At 36.2% G+C, this 23,941-nt stretch overlaps 2 protein-coding genes across 3 annotated transcripts; both read right to left on the minus strand.

The window, feature by feature from the left end:
• Positions 1-1,271: 1,271 nt before the first annotated feature.
• Positions 1,272-23,625, minus strand: LOC132863889 (GTPase IMAP family member 8-like). 2 transcript variants are annotated; one of them, XM_060896955.1, is made up of 8 exons: positions 23,586-23,618; positions 23,328-23,484; positions 23,170-23,246; positions 21,278-21,940; positions 3,346-4,167; positions 2,351-3,064; positions 1,933-2,032; positions 1,272-1,831 (listed from the first exon to the last, which is right to left on the minus strand). In XM_060896955.1, exons 3-8 carry the CDS (start codon positions 23,201-23,203, stop codon positions 1,777-1,779), a joined length of 2,388 nt encoding a protein of 795 aa, XP_060752938.1. In that variant the 5' UTR covers positions 23,204-23,246; positions 23,328-23,484; positions 23,586-23,618; the 3' UTR covers positions 1,272-1,776. The 2 variants fall into 2 exon arrangements, with proteins under 2 accessions (XP_060752938.1, XP_060752948.1); XM_060896965.1 differs by lacking the exons at positions 1,272-1,831; positions 1,933-2,032; positions 2,351-3,064; positions 3,346-4,167; positions 23,328-23,484 and adding exons at positions 18,021-18,602; positions 18,704-18,773; positions 19,162-19,875; positions 20,387-21,118 and having other exon boundaries at positions 23,586-23,625.
• On the minus strand, positions 7,642-15,673 carry LOC132863882 (supervillin-like). Its single transcript, XM_060896942.1, is given in 14 exon segments — positions 7,642-8,306; positions 9,532-9,552; positions 9,882-10,037; positions 10,226-10,347; positions 11,240-11,383; positions 11,772-11,846; positions 11,849-11,923; positions 12,001-12,134; positions 12,816-13,023; positions 14,064-14,169; positions 14,272-14,420; positions 14,538-14,620; positions 14,795-14,988; positions 15,232-15,673. Coding segments are annotated over 14 exon segments (1,752 nt in total). The 5' UTR covers positions 15,430-15,673; the 3' UTR covers positions 7,642-8,219.
• Positions 23,626-23,941: the final 316 nt, after the last annotated feature.

Genomic DNA, 23,941 nt, shown 5'->3' on the forward strand with positions numbered 1-23,941 from the left:
TACCGCTTCATAACGCATACGCTGGAACAGAGGCCCAGATGAAGCTGTCCATACAGGACTTGCCATGGCATTGTGGCATCCTGATAACATTCCCAAGCCAATGCAGTTGGTGTTTAGTTCCCTCCATGCTCTTTCAGTTTGTTCTGGTGAGCACTTTAGAATGTGGTACATGATCACACCACATGATCCTCAGGACTCCATGCAGGCACCTTAAATGTAAGTACTCCAGCAACCTTAGATGTTGGCTGAATGTGACCCAGGCTTTACAGCTGTAGCGATACAGATGGTTTATAGATGGTATGTAATTTAAGGTGCCTGGTTTGAAAAAACTTTTGTCTGTGATTGATGAAGGCTACAGAGGCTTGTCGATTATGTGGTTGATGTTGCAGCCCTCAGTGAGAAAATTCTCCAACAATTTGCTTAGCATGACTTGCTAGGACTTTACCTGCAGCAGCTAGCAATAATAGGTCATTACTGTCACCACAGCAAAATGCCAGACATGTTAAGGGATAAAGGGATATTATCCTGGTCCCAGGCCTGCAGGAGGAATTGGTAGATCATCCTGGTAAACCGTGTTCGATTAGCTCCATGGGACTTCTTATTTTTGAGGTAGATGATGACTAACACCTCTTGTTGGTGGGCGGATGATAAGTTAATAATCGACTGATTAGCCCAAGAATAGAGCAATCAGTTGATGGCTGTTGGTTGAGAAGGGCTTCAAAATATTCACTTGCCAAGATGCTTCTCCAAGTGCCATATATACTGTAGTCTTCATGGTATAGTGCAAAGTTTATCTGCTTGTTATTGGCTTTCTTAAGATGCTGTGGGGGGCACATTTTGATGCCAAACTTGATTAACACATGGTGATTTGTCCAGCATTTTGCAGCTCGTCATATGAGGTCAATCACGTGCCAGTATTTAAGTTGTAGATGCATACAAGACATTTTGTATGTAGTTTTTAGTTGAATTAGGGTGTTTGTAATAGGGAGATCATGCTAAACAGTGGTAGCTTCCTCACACCATTTGTGTTAACCTACCCAACACCATGTCCATGTCTACCACTCCATAAATATAATAGTAGAGTGAGCAATATTTAGGCCACTTTTTCTATTATCTTTGTCTACAGTGAAAACCCTAAAACTACAAATCATGTTTATAATGCTTTGGCAGTTTCCAAAATGTATGACCTACTAAATCAGAAAACATAAAAACAATCTGTCTGCAAAAGTTTACTTTATTATAGAGTTAAGATAACGTTGTGAAAAGATACATGCTCTCATTGCTAATGTACAAAAGACATATGTACAGATAGTAGTAGAAGTAATAATAATAATAATAACAACAATAACAAGAGCACATTTAAAGTGTGGCAAAATAGAGCCCTAGTTCCTTTAGTATTTCTCCTTCATAGCCCACAACCTATAAATACATAAGATTTATAACAAGTTTTTGTATACATTTTGAGTACATTTTATTAATATAAGTTTCTCTGCTTACACCAAGTATATAACAAATATATAACAAGGTATAAATCACAAATTAGGTATTACAAAATTTTCCTACATTTATTCCTTATGTAATATCTTATACTAATGTCATACTTAAATACAAATAATAAAAACAGTATACAGACTTTATGTACAGTTAATTTTATGTTTTCTCTAACTCATTTTTCAGTCTCTTGTCTTCTGTTTGTTCTCTTATAGATTTCAAACTGGTGTGTCAGGATCTGCTTTAGAGTGGATGGGAAACGACAGATCTCTCAGAATTCTGCTCTTACTGAAGTGAAGTTGTTGAGCGTGACCTACCCCTGTTGGAGCGTAATCTATCCCTGTTGGTTTATATTTGAAGCAAACATGAACGTTAGTCAGATACCAATGAATTGTGTATCACATATGTGTCTGAACATGGTCCATTTATTATGTTGCCTACCTTAATGATGGAGAAGACTGCATTGGCATCACAGGCTGCATTGATAGAGATGAGCCAAAGCCAGAGCTCTTATCATCTTCATCATAATCATCATCATGCACTGTTGAATAAGACAGTTTTCTTAATAAGTGTCAGGAAATCTCTAAATAAATTGGCATTTATTTATTTTTTATTTATTAATTGTTTATTATTATTAATAATAAATTAATTATTTTTTATTTTTTAATTTAATGAATGTGTATTTTAACCATTTTTCAACATTAAAAAAATACTTCTAGATAAGAGGATTCACCCTAAAATAAATACTATTAAAACTATATATTTGGTTAGCACAAAAACAGTACTGCACTATATGTTTATGTTAAATTTCGCATTAAATTAAAATTAAATTAAAATAAAATAGAATAATAACCCTTACTGTTAGGTGGAATCCAGCTCATGCTGCCTTGTTCCTTTCTGGCGTGTAACATCCTTTGTGAGGTTTGATTGCTGACAGTGGAACATTTCTTCTCAAATTTCTCACAGATTTTTTTGTCTAACTGAAAAGGACAGCTCTTGTTATTTGCCACTACTTGTTCAATCTTTCTCATCAGTTCAGGGACTTGTACAGCTGCTTTCTTTCCTTTAGTGTCCATAACATGGTATCTGTTCCCACATTTTTCTACAAGCCACTGCAGTGCATCCCCTTCACTCTCAATGTGCAGTTCTATGTCTATGTCTTCCATCCAGGACCCAGTAGTGAACAGCACTATGGTGTGATTCCAGACGCAGTCACCAAGAAGATGCAGATATTCTTCAGCAATGCGTCTGTTTGCCTCTTTGAAGGAAAAAGCTGCTCGTACAAACAAAAGGAAAATAACCGGTGCACCTTTGGAACAATGAGTGTGAACACACTGCACTATCTGCCAGTCAAGCTCAGGTGTTTCCTCCAAATCATGGACCCAGTCCCAGCCTGGAGTGTCTACTACAACTACCTGTCTTCCTGCTACTTGTCCATGTTGCTGCTCACTCTGAAAAGTCTTTTGTCTGGAAAAAATGTTTTTGCCTAACATAATGTTTCCAGTTGTGGTCTTTCCAGCTTTTCTATAACCAATTAATACAATGTTGACCTCAGGATCACTAGACAAGGCTCCTGTAAGCAAACAGAAATATTCAGAAATGATTTCTCAATGCATTTAGAGAACACAAAGATATGATGTAATGAAGCTAAAAAGTGATCCTGAATAATAAAAAAAAAAATCATGTTCAGGAAAGTAGTTTGTAGTTACATTTAACATTGTGGAATAAGTGTGTTTCTATCCTGTTATACTATATGAGATATAAACAGCCAGCCATTCACCAAAGTGGATGAATACAGTATTTGTTGTGATATATAAAATGAAAATGACGAATGATTCATGGTACTTTTGTCACCTTTTTCAGATATTGAACTAGTTGATCCTCTTTGTGCCTCTTCTGCCATCAGTCTCCTCTCTTTAGCTTGGTCTTCTGCCATCAGTCTCCTCTCTTTAGCTTGGTCTTCTGCCATCAGTCTCCTCTCTTTAGCTTGGTCTTCTGCCATCAGTCTCCTCTCTTTAGCTTTGTTTCCTGCCATCTCCCTCTTCTCTTGGACCTCTTGCAAAACCCTCTGGTCCATTTCAAAATGGCCACCACTGTTACTAGCAACAACCTCATCAATCTTTTCCAGCAGCTCAGAAACCTGAGAGCGATCATCCTTATTGTTGTTGTTGAACACATGGTACATGTTGTTACATTTCTGCACTAGCCACTGCAGAGCTTTCCCTTCAGTTTCAATAAACTGCTCAATCGTTGTTTCTCCCAGAAAGTCCCCACAGGTGAACAGTACCATGGTGTGTCTCCAAACATTCTCACCAAAAAGCTGCAAGTGACCCTCAATTGTCTTCTTGCTCCTTTCAGTGAAGGAAATGTCTAAACGAACAAACACAAGCAAAATGTGGGGTCCTGGTGGACACTGAGTTACGCTAAGCAACAGTTCCTGATTGCAAAGCTCAGTAGTGTACTCGACTGTGTGAATTCTCCATCGTCCTGGAGTATCCACTACAGTAACATGCCTTCCTTGAACGTCTCCTTCACTTTTTACACACTTTGACATCCTCTTTTTTGGAAATGTCACAAATGCTTCCTGTGTCAGGATTGTGTTTCCTGTTGAGCTTTTTCCAGAAAACTGATAACCTGTTAGCAAAATTCTGATCTCAGAACTGTGGCTTGTGCTTCCTATAAAAATAAAGAGCAAAATGGAATCAACATTCTAAATAAAGAAATGATATGGAACATTGACATACTGTAAGCTACCATTTATTTTTACATTAAAGCTGCAGTGTACAGTTGTACTGTCAGTGATGTGATATTACAGATGTTTTTAGCTGGATAGATAACTTTAGCTAGCGAGCATGAGCTTTAGGCTCTGTGTTATGTACTGACTCCAGAGAATGAGTACAGATACTCTGTGGCATTGATGATCAAATACACCTTATACAGCAATCAGGATCAGATAACTGTACTCTACCACACAAGCTCTAGCTGGAAACAAGAGGTTCTGGACTTAATCCTAGTGTTTGGTAAGTGTTCTGATTACACTGTGTAGAAAAAAGCTTTTTATTCTCACACACCACAAGCTCCGAAGCAGCTTAAAGTTGCTTTGTTCTAAAAGTAAGAGCAATTTTAAAAAATGTACATATAATCTCCTTAAATCCTACAGACAGGATGAGTGATCATAAGTCTGATTTACCAACAGATTTAAAGGAAAATTATAATAAATATGTAATGTTCTACTTACCCATTTTTGATCTCAGCATCTTTCTCAGATCCTTTGTCTTTTGTAGCCTTTGCTCTGCTCGTCTATCTTCAGCTTCCCTCCATTTCTGTACAAGGTAGATCTTCCCGTGTATCTCACAGTGTTTGCCTTTGTTTTTCTGTACCATGTCATCTATCTTCTTTAGTAGTTCTCTGACCTGAAATCTATCACCCTGATTTGTGTCACTGAGAATGTGATATCTGTGTCCACATTTATTTGCAATCCTCTTGAAAGCTTCTCCTGATTCCTTAACACATTTTTCTTGCTGTTTGCCACATGAGTATAATAATATTGTATGATCCCAAACTTCCTGGCCAAGAAGCTCTGTGTGCTCCTCTTGAAAGCTTCTCCTGATTCCTTAACACATTTTTCTTGCTGTTTGCCACATGAGTATAATAATATTGTATGATCCCAAACTTCCTGGCCAAGAAGCTCTGTGTGCTCCTCCATTGAGAGAGCCATGTCCTTTGTGACCTTCTCCTCACCAACGGCTAGAAGGATGGCGTGAGGTCCAGGCTCACACAGAATCCTGCAGAGCATTAGTTCTTGTTTATCTCGTTTTGATGTGTCAATCAGTGGAAGTCTGGACCATCGATTAGGTGTGACTACCACGGTTACTTTTCTACCAGCTATCTCTCCATCTCTCTTTATGCACTTGCTACTATTCTGAGATACAAACACCTCTCTCCCAAGGATGATGTTTCCAATTGAAGCCATGTTTACCTCACGGGGTCCAATTAGGATAATCCTCAGATCTGAGAGACGTGTGAAATTTATAGTCAGTTATGTGATCTTGCTACAAAGCAGTGCATTTGGTCAGTCGTGCTAATGATAAAACAATGAAATTAATTCAATCATGTCTTTTGCTATAGCACATATGCAGAACAAGGGATTTTTGTCAAAATTGAAGGGAGACTGAATGGAGGGAGAAAGATGCAGGGGGCTATTATAAGAGACATACTTCAGTCTGCTTAAAAAAGTCCCTGAAAGTCAAATTTGAATCCAATTCAGAGTCCAATCTGTGGCACCGTTTGAAAATTTCAGTCAACAAACATCCAGCCAAGCTAAAGACTAATTAAGAGGCAGCAACAATTTCTTAGAGCTCATGGCTGTTCTTTTTTCTTGACATGATTTAGATGCACACCGGAGAGCTCCAGAATATCAAACTCCTAAAGTTTCTGCTTTTATAGACATAGTCACACATTTGTGACTTTTATTTATAACATTTGGCTGCTAATTACTCCCTCAGGAAAGGTGTGTTTTTACATTTTAACCTGTTTTTTTATGTTGGTTTAATTTTTAGTTTGTTTGGTTCTTGGTTTATGGAAGTTGGTGAGGGAAACTGAAGTTATTTATGTTATAATTATAATTAAATAATGGTTGTATTTCTTGTCCCCATGAATGTACATTTGATTCTCTTGGCTTTTTCTTAACTTCATAAGTACTGTATGAACTTGTCCTGGACTTGTTTTGTTAGCTGTATAATCTTAATGATAAAGTAATTTATGTTGTCTAACAAACTTTGCAACATTCCTCATCTGCTGCTTCCAGGAACAGGTGCAAATATACTGAGATCACATGACATATGACAGCAATGTGACTAAATGGAAATTCACCAAAAAATATTTAGTGGTTTTCAAGTTATTTTGCAAACTATATTGATTTTTCTTTCAAATCATATAATGCTAAGAACTTTATTTGATTTCGTTACATGGTCATAGAAACAACAACTGACCAATAGTTTAAGAAGAATCTGTGAAATTCACCTGACTCTTGAGGTGGGTCTCCAAATGAAGCCATCCTCAGTGCTGTCACAACCTAGAAATATGTTTACACGCAAAATTTAAAGATGGACAAAAAATAAATATAATAATAATAATAATAATAATAATAATAATAATAATAATAATAATAATAATAATAATAATAACAACAAATTAATTCCTAAAGAAAAAAATCACAAATGTAGACAGAAATATAATTTTATACAAACAAACACCAGACACGACCCAGCAACTGAATATGAGGATGTAACCAGACGTTATTGTAAGTTTAGAGTCTTTGTAAGAACAGTTGTTTTTTTGCCCATACTCCTGTCATTCAATGTACATTTTGAAAATCACACAGACCAAACATTAAATATACACTGATTAATAAAATAGCTTAGTTTATTAAACCAGCGGAAAAGATAAAAAAAAAGTCTTTTTACTTTACCTGTATATTGAGCTGTAGGACCGAACCACTCCCCACACAGTACAGTGAGAAATAAAGTGTACACACAAACAGAATCTTGTGTACACTCTTGTGAAAACTGGATGGACTACTTTATGAAGAAAACGAAACAAAAAACTCAACACACTCTCTAAGATAAGATTAATAGTTAAGTTGCATAACAAATACCAACCAACCCAACAAAAACTCTGAGAATAAGGAAATATCAGTTCATGTGTTTTTGCGTTGGAGTCCTCTGGTAAATTTAAAAAAATTACTAACACCAAAAGATTGTCAGTGAGTCACATCTATCTCTCATCTTTTCTAACACACAAGTATGCTGATACTTAAAAATAAGAGAAGCACAGCATTGACTGCATATTTCAATAGTTCAGTTTATTCTCTGATATTTTATATATTCACCAAAATATTAAAATTGCATACTATTATATTTCATTATATAAACTGTACATGAAAGCGAAGGCACATTTATACACTGTAGAATCTGAGCAAGTAGATTTCATTCACTTCCAGTTCAACATTATTAGTTGAATTTACTCTCTCTCACACACACACACACACTACACCCTCACTAACTATTCAGACACACCCACAGCTTTAATACCTGTACAACAACAGGGGAATCTGTGATGGCATGAAGGTCAGGCTGTGAGTGACATGGATCTGGATCATTAGTACATTATTACATCTGTAAAAAGTCATAGTGTACTATACGTTTACAGGAACAAAACTGTTTAAAGTGTAAACACAAGTAAAATAATGAAGAGCATTAACAGGTAAAGCAAACACAGTCTGCTGGTGTGATGTGGCCACTGCATTAATCAAATTATATTACTTTTCTATTTTAGTTCAGGTAACTGTAATGGCAGCTTTATTTCTGCTACATGGACATGTAGTGAAATGAAGAAAAAACATTTCAGAAAGAAAATTACAGCAATTTACAGCTTTTTACAATTTCAACAAACTGGGGGGAGAAAACAAACAAACAAAAAACCAGGAATAGACAGAGAGATACTCCATGAGGCTGGTAAACCTCTGCTAATCTCCGTCCATATCCACTCCTCCTTTCTTTTCTTCTTATATCCCTTTCCAGTGCATTCACATCAGCACATTTGTACATATATAAAGTTCAGCTAAAAACTGAGTGCAAGTTGCACCACATGCTTGTTCCATCTTTTTCTACACTGCAACAGCGATTATCGCCTCGTCTGTACTGTACATCTTCATCCTCCTAAACCCACTAGAACAATCCTTTGGCTTTCTTCAAATTCACCTGCTTCCATCCTGGCAAAGCTTCATATTCCATCCTCGTCATCTCCAGGCCTTTCTGTAAAAGTAACAGAGACACAAAAACACAAACACATGGTATTTGAGGAAACATTAAGCTGACTGGATTTCTTGCTTTTTTCACAACGGTCCTTTTCAATATCTAAAGTTCTACCAAACACTCACACGTTTAAAACGTGAAATGTTCACGAAGGCATGAAGAGAAAATCCCTGCCTTTTCTTTTAGTTTTAGACACACTCTTTACCCAGTTATTAGGTATGCCTTATAGATATACTTATATCTGTCAGCTTAAATTATTATATCAGTTATTTGGTAGATATAAATATATTAACAGCAGCCTGTCTTTTGCTATGCAGGACTTCACCCCAACATTCAAACTAGTGCAACAAACACAAGAGTCAGTGCTGTGCTTGTTCATTTCTACAGCACAGACAGAAGAAAGCGGACATGTTTTCTAACAGTAGTTACAGTCAGTAATAATACAAAGAACTCTATATGGTGAGTGTAACTGATAAAAGGGCCTGTGAATGTAGCTTACATATAAGGCATATGTGCATGTCTACAATAGTGCAGTACTAGTGTTTCAATACAACAGCCTGAGATATCGAGTGCAATACAGATGGTCACACAAACCTCTTCAATTATTTAAAAAAATACCATAGGTCTATTCAACGTTTCAGTAGAGTACCTATAATAATACCATATAATACAACTATAATTAATAATTGTCCTAACAGGACATAACAGCTATGGTATTTTATTTGTCATACTGTAGTCAGAGGTACATGCTAAATTATTTCAATACAGTGTAGCTTTGTTGTGAGAAATCAGCTATTTGGCGTTATTCATTATTAATAGGTGTAAGACATTACTGCTTCTGAGGTTATAGAGGTTAATAGCAGGGTTGGCTCACATCTACTGAATAAATAGACATTATTGTATATATATACACATACATAAATACACATTATATATATTATATACACCACACATACATACACATACACACCAGTATACCTGTGGGTAACACCAGGAATTCTATTCTAATAGAAAACAAAATCAGTTAAATGGTGAGAAACACATGCATTATCTACATTTAAAAAAGTGTGTTATCTTGTGTGGCAGGAAACCCACACCAAGGTTATTCAGAAGACGTGGGTGTTTTGTTGGTGAAACGAGCAAGTGAACTGGTTGACTGATTCCAAAGACAAGCATTGTGTGAATGTGGGGAACACCAGCAGTCCTTAAAAAAAAAAAAACTCACCTTCCCATAGGCCCCTACACCCTAAAGGTGAAAAGAAAACGTAACCACTGTCAGATACGAGACTATGCCACCACAAGGGACGCATGGCAAAGAACGAATAAGGGGGAAAGTCGTTGTACAAGAAAGTGAAGAAAAAAAAAAAAAAAAAAAGAGTATGAAGAGTAGATTATGAGAAGGGGAGAGAAAGACAGACTAGAATGAAACAGGAAGAGCATCATACTATATTACACATCTGGCAAGCTTTTACCTTCAGTAAATATGTGACTAATGCAATTGCTCTGCAAAGGGCTAAACAATACTGGTATATATACACAATACATACAGTACATGAACAGAGGTCGTGATCTTACCTCAAAGTCTTCGTCTGAGAGGTAGAGCTCGAGGTGCAGAGGGTCGACACCTTCTGGTAAAGGCCGGGCAATGAGGTCAGCCAGTGGATAGGTGGTCTTACAGAGTCTGGCCAAAACATCTTCCACTAGAATGATCTGATTACATACTTCTGCTTCCTGTAACATGGAATAAACGAAAGAGGGACAGTTGATGGTTCATCAATGTATCCATCTCTCATACATCTTCATGCATATTTTCATTCTCCATTTATACTGCATCTTCTCATTCTTACAAATTACATTCTTTGTGCTGTTAAAGTTATTTGAAGCTTTTGAGCAGTCTGATTGTGAGTGAAGTGGAAAACCTTTTCTGTGATCTCAGCGATGTCCTCTCTGTGCTCCCAGCTGGGGAACATGTTAGTGAATGTAAGTGGCTCCAGCCCTGCATGAATCAGGTAGGCTTTAGGAGGCTTCTTCTCATTCTTCTCTGCACAAACACAAAAATACAGAGAGCAAAGTGTCAAAAGGGCTCAAAATAACTTTCCAAAACTATCTGTTGCTTTTATACAGCTGCTCTTGTGATCTCCTAGCTGATTTCAAAAGGAAAAATGGTTAAGATGTCATTTAACTTTTTATACAGTTACAATTTTAGCTGTGAAATACACCACAGAATATACCATTGTCTGGGAAGTTTAAATCCCCCAATTAGCCAGAAACTGAAAAAGCTACTTTAAGAGAGTGGCATAATTTCAAGAAGTTACCTGTTTGAGAAAATTGATAATGCACTGATTGTTTAAAAAAAAAAAAAAAAAAAGTCATATAAAAATAAGTCATCAGACCACTGATCAAAAAGTTCACAGCACCGCAATTTACCAGCTGCCATCTTATGCAAGGCTCTTAATCCTCAAGTGCTCAAGCCTATAAATGAGATAAAATGTCATTTCACTTCTCAAAGTCACTCTGGATAAGGGTTTGTGTCAAAAGCCTTAAATGTAAATAAATATACAGGATTAGAAGCAGCACTGAAGTAATTTACCATTAAATAAAATACCTTTTAATTTCTTACATTTTTCAGTCATCACCATAATCAAGTTGCAGCTTAAAACTGCAGTTTAGCTGACAAGAACCTGAAGCAAATGTGCCTGAAGTTAAAATCATTAACAAACAGAGTGCAAAGTTGGTAGGAATTTACCCAAATAGGCTAGTTAAAGCAGCAGATGGTTCTAGCTAGCACTAATCTGAACAGGATAAATACTTAACCTACAATCACTATAAACAGGTAAGTAGCATTAGATGGTTCATAAAATTAGAAAACATGGGAAGTACATTTTTATCCACTTCCTTTCATTTTTTCAATGAAACATCTCCCAGATTTTTACCTCGGCAGTACTGGAGCACAGTTTCCATGGCACACTTCCTGTCTAAGTCCCATCAGATGCGGGCAGAGCCTGTGTTCTCACTGTCCAGAGACCACCAGCCCTGCCACAGGTACACCTCATGATGATTATCAACCAAAAACAGAGCTGTAACAGAAAAGCAAAGCAGAAATGATATTCCTGGACCAGTCAAAGTGATGCTCAGAGTTCCATGTTTATTCAGGAAACAATTCAGAAACTGAACAGAAAGCAAAACTAGATATATTATATAGCATTATATATCAGGAACATTTGAGATGGGGCATTAAAGTATCGTGGATGTGTTATTTTACATCGTAATGTATTAAGCATCAAAGTAACTAAAAATAATTTGTCCATAGGTGAATTTACTGAGCCTTTAAGTGAAATTGTCTGATTGTATAACGTGATACATATGAAAGCTTTGTTACACTTTGCAGAGTAGGACTTGAAACATTGAGTTAATAACATACAAACATGCGGTCATACTATATTGTCCGGTGAGTGTGGACTTCACCTGGCTGGGTGACATTATACAGATCTTCCTGGTGGAAAGGCATGAAGTTAACCAGCTTTGGCTCTCTGGAAGGACAACTCCAACAGCGACAAACTCCCCTGATGTACTGCTTAAGTGGTATAACCGTGGTGTGAAGTTAAACTTCCCCAAATCTAAAAGACAAATTACAGTTCACGTTAGCTTGTACACAAATAAAATACACATATACACAGCAGTAAACCCGACTCACCATGAATCATACAGTCGTATGCCTTGCGGTCTCGTCTCCCAAGACCTTCCCAGAATCCTATTGGTTCAGTGCCTTCCTCACACTCGTGGATGGTCACTTTGCTACTGCTGTGAAGTCCAGCTTCTAGAGGACACCTGAAAATAAAGCACCAACATGATCAATAGTGTGTGTGATTAAACTTCATGGGGAATCACTCTCTCAATAATCAAAGAGATACATGACAATTTTAACCAGGCACCTTTATCATTAGTTTATCAATAGTTTATAATTATTTATTTTTAAACAATAAAAGTTTTATTTAAAAAGTTAAAACGGGATTTTCTGAATAGAAGAAAATCTGGATTTTATCCTGATCAGAATTTAAAACACATATTTTTACCCATAACCATCTCCAGCTGCCTCTAAACTCTGATAGTAATCTGTTAATATGCAAATCGAATCATTACAGTCAAATGCTATCTGGCAATGTTGTTTTTATTTTTTTAATTATTCCTATTATTATTTCTTTATTTTTGAATATGATGGTATTTCATGTCTTTATTACATGTCTTTATTGCTATTGTTTTTCCCCCAATAGCACAAACATTGGAAAGTGTGTCACCTATTGAGAGTGGCTTTGGTTTTGTTTGCGAGACAGATGTAGTTAAGCTTGAACAACGTGTTGCTGAAATATCAGAGTGCTTTGATGGATCAGATTTAAATCTGTTTCAAACATGTCTTAGTTTCGTTGACACATTAATCTAGTTTCAGTTTTAATTGTGATACACAATATGCATGGAACAACTACATTTTCCATGCACGTTTTTTTCCCTCACCGCTCTTTGATCTTGTTAGCAGCAGTGCGGCCCACGTCCTGTGTGTGTGCTTGGGCCTTGCAGCCGTGCCACAGGTACATGCTGGCTTTAGGGATGTTGAGCAGAATCATGGAGGTGCGAGAACGCAGGCTGCTGCAGTGACACACCACCTCCAGCAGGTGGCCCTCTACTGGCTTCTCGCCTCTCACACAGTACAGCCTCCAGTCACCTGCACACAAGTGGAATAAAATTAACAGGAAAATCACTATTTTGTTAAGAAAAAATGAGAGAAATCATTTAAGATGCTATGAAGTTTTCCTATGCAAGAAAATAAACAAATAAAATTTGAAGACTGTTTCTATTAAAAAAAGGTGTGTGTGGGGGGGGGGGGTGGTTGTGTAGGTTTCTAAGACAAAGTATAATTATGGGCAAGAAAAACAATTAAAAAAAAAAATCACTCTACAATGAATTTTAGTCTGTACAATTTTTTGTGTACTGTATTTTGTTTTAGAAAGTGTAAAAGCAAGGCACTGGAGCACATGCCCTACTCTAAAGCCCTGATGTAAATGACACTATCTTCATCACACAGCATTTTCCTGTTTTTCCATTTTCTACACACACTAGTCATGACTGACATGCAGGAGATAGGCATATTAGATGAAGAGATCAGAAAACATTTTTTCAATATCACAGACACACACATGCACTCAGCACTGCTTTCTTTCTATCGTGTTACTGTTAGTTCTCATTCCATTTTTATCTGGTACAAGTGACTTCACCACAACTATCAACAATAACAGACCACCAAAATACCACCAATAACCACATATTATTCTGGTGGTGGTTCAGTCTCAGCACTGACATGTGTAGTGTGTATTACACTGGTACAAACAATTTCTAAACACTGTGAGTAATATATAAAAACCTAACAGTGTAGCATTGAAACTTATAGGTATACAAGGTCTTATAATGCCTCTTAGTTCATAGGAAACTTTTTCTTAATTTGCTCCATATTTGTAGCATTTCTTCAGCTCCCTCAAGAACATTTAGTAAACCCGAAGTGGACATTAAATATTGTCCTTCACTTGACGAATGCAAAGAAAAATATATACGAAGACTAGATCAATGATCATATCAGTTATACTAATGTATCATTAAAAGATCATGCGGACTAAAAGTTACACACATTTAACGAGAGAGAGGGAGAGAGAGAGAGAGAGAGAGAGCGAGAGAGAGAGTGCAAGAGAGGCTAACATGGCTATAGCATACTCTGTGTATTCTCTTCTTCCTCTTCTCTCTTTCCTGCATGAATCATCATGCCTCCATTGAAACACTGTAGAAAACAAGGCGGTTCCTTCCCCTGCTGCACTTGGACCTGAAACACACAGAGCTGCATTATAGTACAATAAAAGAGGGAGAATATTCCCTAATAACCTGATAACAGTGTGTGAGGTGGGGATTAAAACAGGGGAAAGACCTGTGCTCCTCTCTCCTCATCCAGCTCCATAGTCATGAGAACCGATGTCCCCTTCTCACTGACAGTAGCGTTACGTCCCTGCCAGAAGAAGTATGCACACCTCTCCCTACCCGGGCCGACAGTCCGCTCAGAATTTAGCCTTTTTCCAACTGAGATAACACACACACACCCCACAGAAGATGGTGGTGATGTCAGCATGATGGACAAACAGATCATTTAATTACACAGCAAACTGAGAAACACACACACTTTACACAAATCCTCACCTGCTGCACTGACCATGTACTTCCATTTAACTACATATGTGTCTCCCTCGTGAAACTGCCCGATGCTCTGCTTAGGCAGCCGACTGCATCAGGGACACAAACGTCCAAACATTTAATACACAATCTGATTAATATTCTGGGATCATTAAGTAAAAATACTCATCAAGTATTTATATACTGCAAAATACTCATTAAGTATTTATATACTGCCTGGATAGTTTAAAAATCAACAACAAAATATGTGCTCTGATCTGTACCTGTAGTCAAACTCCAGGATATGCCACACATCCACAGACAGAGTGCTAATCTCAAAGTTCCTCCTGTCATCTCCCTCCATCATACCGTAACCTCGTCCCACGTCCACGCCGTCCAGGACAGTCCGAACAGGGGCATGGGAGGACGGCATCATCATAGACACATTGTATGGTCGGCATTCACCACCTTGAACCTCCTACAACACAACAAAAAAGAAAAAACTATTCCACGTTTTAAGATATATTCCAATAAAGTCAGTGTCAACTTAAAGCCTCCACATTTCAACAGAATTAACCACATTTTACTCTTTTCGCCGAAATTGCGTCTCTTGCGTACATTGATTAATTCTAAACTGTCATTAATATAAACACACTCACAAAGCTCTTCATATCTTCAGTTTTATGTGCAATTATAAGATCTTACTGATGTACAGTAATACCTTGTGTTCAAGAGCTTGTATTTCATCATTGTTCTTTAAAGCCTTCTTGGAGTCTCTCCAGTCTAGAAACTTCTCCTTAAACAGTATAGTCTCATTGTGCTGGGTCACCCTGCCAAATACAGCCCAATCTGGCCGACCTTGGCCTTTCCTAACACAAACACAAACAAGCATCATAAATACTGCCACAGACATACTCATATATATTTAGACACGTGCCCGAGAAACAGACAGGTGAAGAGATGTGAGCTTTGTGTTTCTGGCACCGTCATGGCTACACTATGCCTTGTATATAAACAGGAAGATTCTTGGCAGGAGTCTGGACAATAGTTTAGTATTTCATAACACCACACACACCATAAGTCATGTCTTTAAAAAGTTCCTATAATAAGATTTACTACGGTTTATAAAGAAACATTCCAGCATTTTCAACCACATCTGTAATGCGTGGGTTTATCGAATTTCACAGATCTCTCTGGAGTTGGAATAGAATTACATTAAAAGTCAGTTGAGTTTAGTTACAGTTTTCATTATGTGAAAATCTCTTTTAAGAACACTTTTATAAATAATTCATTTACACAGATTTGGATTTTAATTTACAAATCTACTATTATTTCTATAATCTACTATTTTGCCATTTAGTTTTTGGACTACTTTTTACTCAGGAAAAGCTGTCAATTTATTGACATTCATGAGAGTTTTAAGTTAATTGCAACACCACAGGGTCTAGTCAGGGTCATGGTGGATTCAGAGCCTGTCTCACTGGGTGGGATGTTGGACTAAATCCTAGATGGGATTCTAGTCCATTGCAAAGGACCATGCACTCATAGGTTCACAAATACATTCACACCTAGGGAACCTAGAACAATTTAAAGTAGCTGTCTGCCTATCGGCATGTGTTTGGAGGTGGAAAGAAAGCAGGAAGCCTGGATAAAATTTCAAACTGGCAGAAACACAAACAAACACAAAATCAAACCAGGGACCTTAAGCTTAAGATGCATCAATCCCAAACCCACTGTGAAAACAATATAAAAAAACAATATAAATCAATTAAATCATAACGTTTTACCTCTACATCCCTCAACTATGATCAAGCAAAAAAAAAAAAAAAAAGCCAAACCTGTTAAGAAAGATTGATTTCCTGTTTGATTATGTTTGTGGTTTGTGTGTCTAATTACAAAACCAACCAGATCTTACAAAAACAACTCTTCCATAACAACTTAAAGTTACAGACCGTTTTGACCAGTTAGTAAATCAGGTCTGGTGAATGTTGAATCCTGGAAACACTGCAGTTTGCTTTGCTTCTGTATTGAACCACAAGAAGTCCAAAAGTCAGGCCCCTTAACCAGACCTGCTTTCGCTTCATGTTCTTGTCCTCTTTCTTTCATACATTAATATATGCAAGAATCCAGCAGGGAAATAGGAAAATATTTAGAGGAAGCAGAGAGGTAGAAAAAAAATCTATCATTGTGAAGAAAGACTACAGAGTTTTCCATTTAACAAACTTCTGATATCAGCTGCATCTGACAAGTGAATGAGAATGTTGAAATCACACACACACACACACACACACACACACACACACACACACGCTTTAATTGCTAAATAATTCATGTTTCCACAAGGTTTTGTGATATGTGAGCTAATCTAACAGTTATAAAGCTCTGTGTATTATAACTGAATATGTTGTAGTAAATTTTGCTCCTACAGTTATTTATTAAAGCATTTTTTTTATTAAACTAACTTTGTGATTACTAGTAACACAAATGAATGTTTGTGTAGAAACATTAACACAATAAAGCAAAAATGGCACTGCAATCTAGATAAATGTTCTGACTGATATATTCATTTGGTCAGTGAATATGCAGTGTGTTGATGTAAAGATTCTCCACTAATCCTAATAGTACTAGACTGTAGATCTCTCCTCAACATCACACACTCTAAGAATGTACTGGTTTCCATCTCAAACAAAACAGTTATCATTCCTATAAATCCTACTAACAATCCTATTATAAATTACATAGAAACAACATGATTTACATTGACATTTACTGTCTGGTGTCACTCAAATGAGAATGGGTTCCTTCTGAACCTGGTTTCTCTCAAGGTTTCGTCCTCATTTTATCTCAGGGAGTATTTCCTTGCCACAGTCACCTCTCAAATCAAATCAAATCAAGTTCTATTTGTCCCATACACATACATACAGGGTACGACATGCAGTGAAATGCTTTTTGCATCTGTTCGGTATTAACCTCTGGCTTTTTAGGGATCTATGCTTTCATTAGTGATAGATGTTAGAGATAAATTGTAATTTATTTTTATTCTATTTCTATACTTCTATAAAGCTGCTTTGAGACAATGTCAGTTGTTAAAAGTGCTTTACAAATAAACTGAATTGATTTCCTATCTATTAAAACACTCACCAGGTCAGAATGGCATGTGCCACCTACACAAACATTGACCTTTAAACAGAATCGCCTGCATACATGAAACCAAAATGACTGCAGATGAATAGTGGATTTGCCAAAGTACAAATTATATTTCTAATGCTTTATCAGTTTAAATCAGAAAACATATTTTGTGTGCCAATATTTAATTTATTATACAATTAAGATATTGGACAAAAGATACATGCTCTCATTGCCAAAGTACATTATGAATATGTGCAGATAGTAACAACAACAACAACAACAACAACAACATCAATAATAATAATAATAATAATTATTATTATTATTATTATTATTATTATTATTATTATTATTATTATTATTATTATTATTATCTCACATTTAAAGTGTGGTTAAATAAAGAGCCCTATTTCATGTAGCATATCTCCCTCTGTTGGTCATAACATATCAAGACATATAGGATTTGTAGGAAGTAGCTCTGTTTAAACCCTGAGTAAATTATTTATAGGATTCTCTGCTTTACAAAAAATAATAATGTATAAATTAGGACTTTAATAACACAAGTTTTCCTGACATTTATTCTTCACTTAGATGATACCTTATACCAAGGTTATGGAATTACAAATAATACGATTTAGAATTACAAGGAACATTATATTCTCAAATTATTCTATTGCACATACAGGAAAGCCAGAATGACTATAGATATAATACTAAGTAAAATATGCTGATTTTCTACAAGCTGGTAGATTCTTTATCACTTGTTGCTTGTAGTTTTTTTTTAAAAGTCCATTCCTTTTTTATGTTTATTTCAGTGTCTCAGTTTTCAGCCTCTTGTCTTCTGCTTGTTCTCTTATAGATTTCAAACTGGTGTGTCAGGATCTGCTTTAGAGTGGGTGGGAAACGACAGATCTCTCAGAGTTCTGCTCTTACTGAAGTGAACTTGTTGAGCGTGACCTATCCCTGTTGGTTTATATTTGAAGCAAACATGAATTTTAATCAGAAACAATTGAAATGTGCATCTATTATGTGTTTACACATGTTCTGTTTGTTATTTTGCCTACCTTAATTATGGAGTAAATGAAGTCTCATGCTGCAGAGATTGAGATGAGCCAAAGCCATCATCATCATCCACTGTTGAATAAGACAGAGTTTTTTGAATAGGTATTAAGAAATCTCCAAAATTACTCCAAACCCGTAGAATTATACATCTATTATTATTATTAAATAGATACCCTGGATGCACCCTGTCCTGCAGAGCTATTTTAGTGTTTAGCATTCTACCTTATTTTACATATTCTACATATAAAACACAAATCCGTGGCCCTTCAGGACCCAGGGTTGATGCAGTTGTCACAATCTCAAATTCAGTCTTCTGAAACTCATGACTTTAACTTAAAAAAAGTCTATAAGGAACACAATTAAAATGATTCATTTGGTTAGAACACAATCACCACTGTATTGTACCACTGCACTTCACTTATTTTAATTTCTTGATAAAATGAATTTTTAAAAAACGTACTGTAAGGTGGAAGCGAGCCCATGCTGCGGTGTTCCTTTCTGACGTGTAACATCCTTTGTGAGGTTTGATTGCTGACAGTGGAACATTGCTTCTCAAATTTCTCACAGATTTCTTTGTCTAACTGAAAAGGACAGCTCTTGTTATTTGCCACTACTTGTTCAATCTTTCTCATCAGTTCAGGGACTTGTACAGCTGCTTTCTTTCCTTTAGTGTCCATAACATGGTATCTGTTCCCACTTTTTTCTACAAGCCACTGCAGTGCATCCCCTTCACTCTCAATGTGCAGTTCTATGTCTATGTCTTCCATCCAGGCCCCAGTAGTGAACAGCACTATGGTGTGATTCCAGACGCAGTCACCAAGAAGTTTCAGATATTCTTCAGTAATGAGTTTGTTCACCTCTTTGAAGGAAAAAGCTGCTCGTATGACAAGAAGGAAAACAACCGGTGCACCTTTGGAACAATGAGTGTGAACACTCTGCACTATCTGCCAGTCAAGCTCAGGAGTTTCCTCCAAATCATGGACCCAGTCCCAGCCTGGAGTGTCTACTATAACTACCTGTCTTCCTGCTACTTGTCCATGTTGCTGCTCACTCTGAAAAGTCTTTTGTCTGGAAAAAAGGTTTTTGCCTAACATAATGTTTCCAGTTGTGGTCTTTCCAGCTTTTCTATAACCAATTAATACAACGTTGACCTCAGGATCACTAGGTGAGGCTCCTGTAAGCAAACAGAAATTATTTAGAAATTTCTCAATGCATTTAATTAACTCACAGCAGGTTATAGGAAAATGATAACCCAATGTTATTAGTCTAAAATGAACTTAATTCCGTTTTTTTTATTAGTTTATTGTTAGATTTAATGTTGTGGAATACAGTAATAATAAACATAGAATAGTTCACACAGATGATCAAATTTGCTATTACAATAAAAAACTTTTAAACTTGACAAATGATTGTAATCAGCAATCAATGTTTATTTTAGTTAGTCTTATATAATAACTTATGTTAATCTTGCATAAATGTACACACACTCTGGAGCATAATACAATACAAGAATTTTTCTAACTTTATTGGATTTTCATGAATACCAGATTATTAATGTCAATGCTCTTACAAATGAATTATAATTAAATCTGTTCATATCCAGCTTGATAAAAGAACCCTATTAAAAACTGAAATTGTGTGATTTTAAGAACAGACAAAAAACACATTAGCAAATTTTTTGTTACCTATTTCAGATACTGAAGTAGTTGCTCCTCTTTTCAATTTTTGTGCCTCTTCTGCCTTCAGTCTCCTTTTTTTAGCTTGGTCTTCTGCCATCTCCCTCTTCTTTTGGAGCCCGTGAAAAATCTTCTGGTCCATTTCAAAATGGCCACCACCGTTACTAGCAACAACCTCATCAATCTTTTCCAGCAGCTCAGAAACCTGAGAGCGATCATCCTTTTTGTTGTTGTTGAACACATGGTACATGTTGTTACATTTCTGCACTAGCCACTGCAGAGCTTTCCCTTGACTCTCAATAAACTGCTCAATCGTTGTTTCTCCCAGAAAGTCGCCACAGGTGAACAGTACCATGGTGTGTCTCCAAACATTCTCACCAAAAAGCTGCAAGTGGCCCTTAACTGCCCTCCTGTTCCTTTCAGTGAACGAAGTGTCTAAACGAACATGCACAAGCAAAATGTGGGGTCCTGGTGGACACTGAGTTACACTAAGCACCAGGTCCTGCTTGCAAAGCTCAGTAGTGTACTCGACTGGGTGAATTCTCCATCGTCCTGGAGTATCCACTACAGTAACATGTCCTTCTTTAACATCTCCTTCACTTTTTACACACTTTGACATCCTCGTTTTTGGAAATGTCACAAATGCTTCCTGTGCCAGGATTGTGTTTCCTGTTGAGCTCTTTCCAGAAAACTGATATCCTGTTAGCAAAATCCTGATCTCAGAACTGTGACTTGTGCTTCCTATAAAAATAATAAAGAGCAAAATGGCATCTTAAAATTGCTTTGTTCTACCAGTGAGATTTTTAAAAATCTCCAAATCTTATATATACTACAGACAGGATGAATGATTTACCAGCATTTACAAATAAAATTATAATAAATATGTAATATTCTACTTACCCATTTTTGATCTCAGCATCTCTCTCAGTTCCTTTGTCTTTTGTAGCCTTTGTTCTGCTCGTCTATCTTCAGCTTCCCTCCTTTTCTGAATAAGGTAGATCTTCCCGTGTATCTCACAGTGTTTGCCTTTGTTTTTCTGTACCATGTCATCTATCTTCTTTAGTAGTTCTCTGACCTGAATACTATCACCTTGATTTGTGTCACTGAGAATGTGATATCTGTGTCCACATTTATTTGCAATCCTCTTGAAAGCTTTTCCTGATCCCTTAACACATTTTTCTTGCTGTTTGCCACATGAGTATAATAATATTGTATGATCCCAAACTTCCTGGCCAAGAAGCTCTGTGTGCTCCTCCATTGAGAAAGCCATGTCCTTTGTGACCTCCTCCTCACCAACGGCTAGAAGAATGGCGTGAGGTCCAGGCTCACACAGAATCATACTGAGCATTAGTTCTTCTTTATCATGCTCTGATGTGTCAATCAGAGGAAGTCTGGACCATCGATTAGGTGTGACTACCACTGTTACTTTTCTACCAGCTATCTCTCCATCTCTCTTTATGCACTTGCTACTATTCTGAGACACAAACACTTCACTTCCAAGGATGATGTTTCCAATTGAAGCCACGTTTACCTCACGGGGTCCAATTAGGATAATCCTCAGATCTGAGAGACATGGGAAATTTATAGTCAGTTACGTGATCTTGTTAAAAAGCAGTGTATTTGTCCTATCACGCTAATGATAAAACAATGAAAAAAAACTTCATTGTTCAGAATCACTTTTTTTTGTGTCATTGCATATATATAGAACAATATATAGTAACTTGCACAAGTATTGAACCCCCTGGAATTGATCAGATTTAATTGAATAACCAATGATAAATATGCATATACTTCCTGTCAGTATTTTATTGAAAATTCAGTCCCAATGAATTTAGTCTATATCTCAATTAATATCATTCCTACAGTGAAATATAGTGGTGGCAGCAATATATTTTTCCTTAGACCATGGACTTTTGCCGAAATTGAAGGGAAAGTCAAATTTGAGTCCGATTCAAAGTCCAATCTGTTACACTGTTCGAAAATTTCAGTTAACAAACAACATCTAGCCAAGCTGAAGACTGATTGAGAGGCAGCAACAATTTCTTAGTCATGGCTAATTTTCTTTTTTCTTGACACAATGTGAACACAAATAAAAGCTCCACATCATCAAATGGCCAAAAGTTATGCTATTATATACATAGTCACACTTTTGTGACTTTCATTTGTAACACCTAGCTGCTAATTACTCACTCAACAAGGGTGTGAAACCTGGTTTCTTATGTTGGTTTAATTTTTATTTGAAAATAAAATTATAATAGAATTTTAATTAAAATAGAAAATAATATAATTTTCTAATTATAATATATAATTATAATTATAATATAATATTTATAATTATAATATAATATTATAATATTTTAATTATATTATAATATATAATATAATTAAAATTTCTCTTAACTTCATTGAGTCTGAACTTGTCCTGGACTTGTTTTGTTAGCTGTATGAACTTAATGATAAAGTAATTTATGTTGTCTAACAAACTTTGCAACATTCCTAATCTGCTGCTTCCAGGAACAGGAGCAAATATACTGAGATCACATGACGTATGACAGTTTGACACCATACAGCTACAGTATATACTGTATTTGACTAAATGGAAATGTTTTTTTGCAAACTATATTGATTTATCCTATATATATTTTGTGAAGATCAATGAAATTTAATCCTTAGTAGCTCCATGTCAGCAATGATATTAAGAAACAATGCAAAGTGTTTTGCTTTATTTGTTTTTGTTACATGTTCATAGAAGCAACAACTGACCAACAGTTTAAGTACAATCAGAAATTCACCTGATTCTTGAGGTGGGTCTCCAATTGAAGCCATCTTCTGTGTTGTGTAGAAATATGTTCACAGTCAAAATTTAGAGCTGGACAAACAAGTTAAAAAATCAATGGACAAATAAATTCCTAAAGAACAAATGTAGACAATAATATATAATTTTACACACATGCAAATGCACACGCATATGCTCATGCACACACAAAAAAATGTTGTTTAGCTGATGTGGATGAATATAAGGATGTAACCAGATGTTATTGTAAGTTTAGAGTCTTTCTAAGAACAGTTGTTTTTCCTGCCCATACTCCTGTCATTCAATGTACATTCTGAAAATCACACAGACCAAACATTAAATATACACAGTGATGAATAAAATAGCTTAGTCTATTAAACCAAAGGAAAAGAGGAAAAAGTCTTTTTACTTTACCTGTATCTTGAGCTGTCAGACCCAACCACTCACCACACAGTACAGTCACGAATGAAGCAACAATCTTGTGTACACTCAGAAATCTGGATGGACTACATTCTGAAGAAAATGAAACAAAATCTCAACACACACTATAAGATAAAATTAAAAGCTGAGTCATACCAAATAATCATAGTCATACCATGAGGAGTGATGAGGGATTTATGGTAAGCTGGTCCATTTTTGGATTTGTAGGCAAGCATCAGTGTTTTGAATCTGATGTGTGCACTTACAAGAAGCCAGTGAAGGGAGTGCAGCAGTGAGGTGGTATACAAGAACTTAGGCAGGTTGAAAACAAGCCGTGCAGCTGCATTTTG

Source organism: Tachysurus vachellii, chromosome 2 (assembly GCF_030014155.1).
Source record: "Tachysurus vachellii isolate PV-2020 chromosome 2, HZAU_Pvac_v1, whole genome shotgun sequence".
Taxonomy (NCBI): Eukaryota; Metazoa; Chordata; class Actinopteri; order Siluriformes; family Bagridae; genus Tachysurus; species Tachysurus vachellii.

Bases quoted from the DNA above. Each gene is read 5' to 3' on its own strand.
- LOC132863889 (XM_060896955.1), bottom strand. From the start codon at position 23,203: ATGGCTTCAATTGGAGACCCACCTCAAGAATCAG. The intron at 4,168-21,277 runs GTAAGTAGAATA...TTATTTTTATAG, and splicing joins GATGCTGAGATCAAAAATGG to GAAGCACAAGCCACAGTTCT. The intron at 2,033-2,350 runs GTAAGGGTTATT...CTTATTCAACAG, and splicing joins GAGCTGGATTCCACCTAACA to TGCATGATGATGATTATGAT.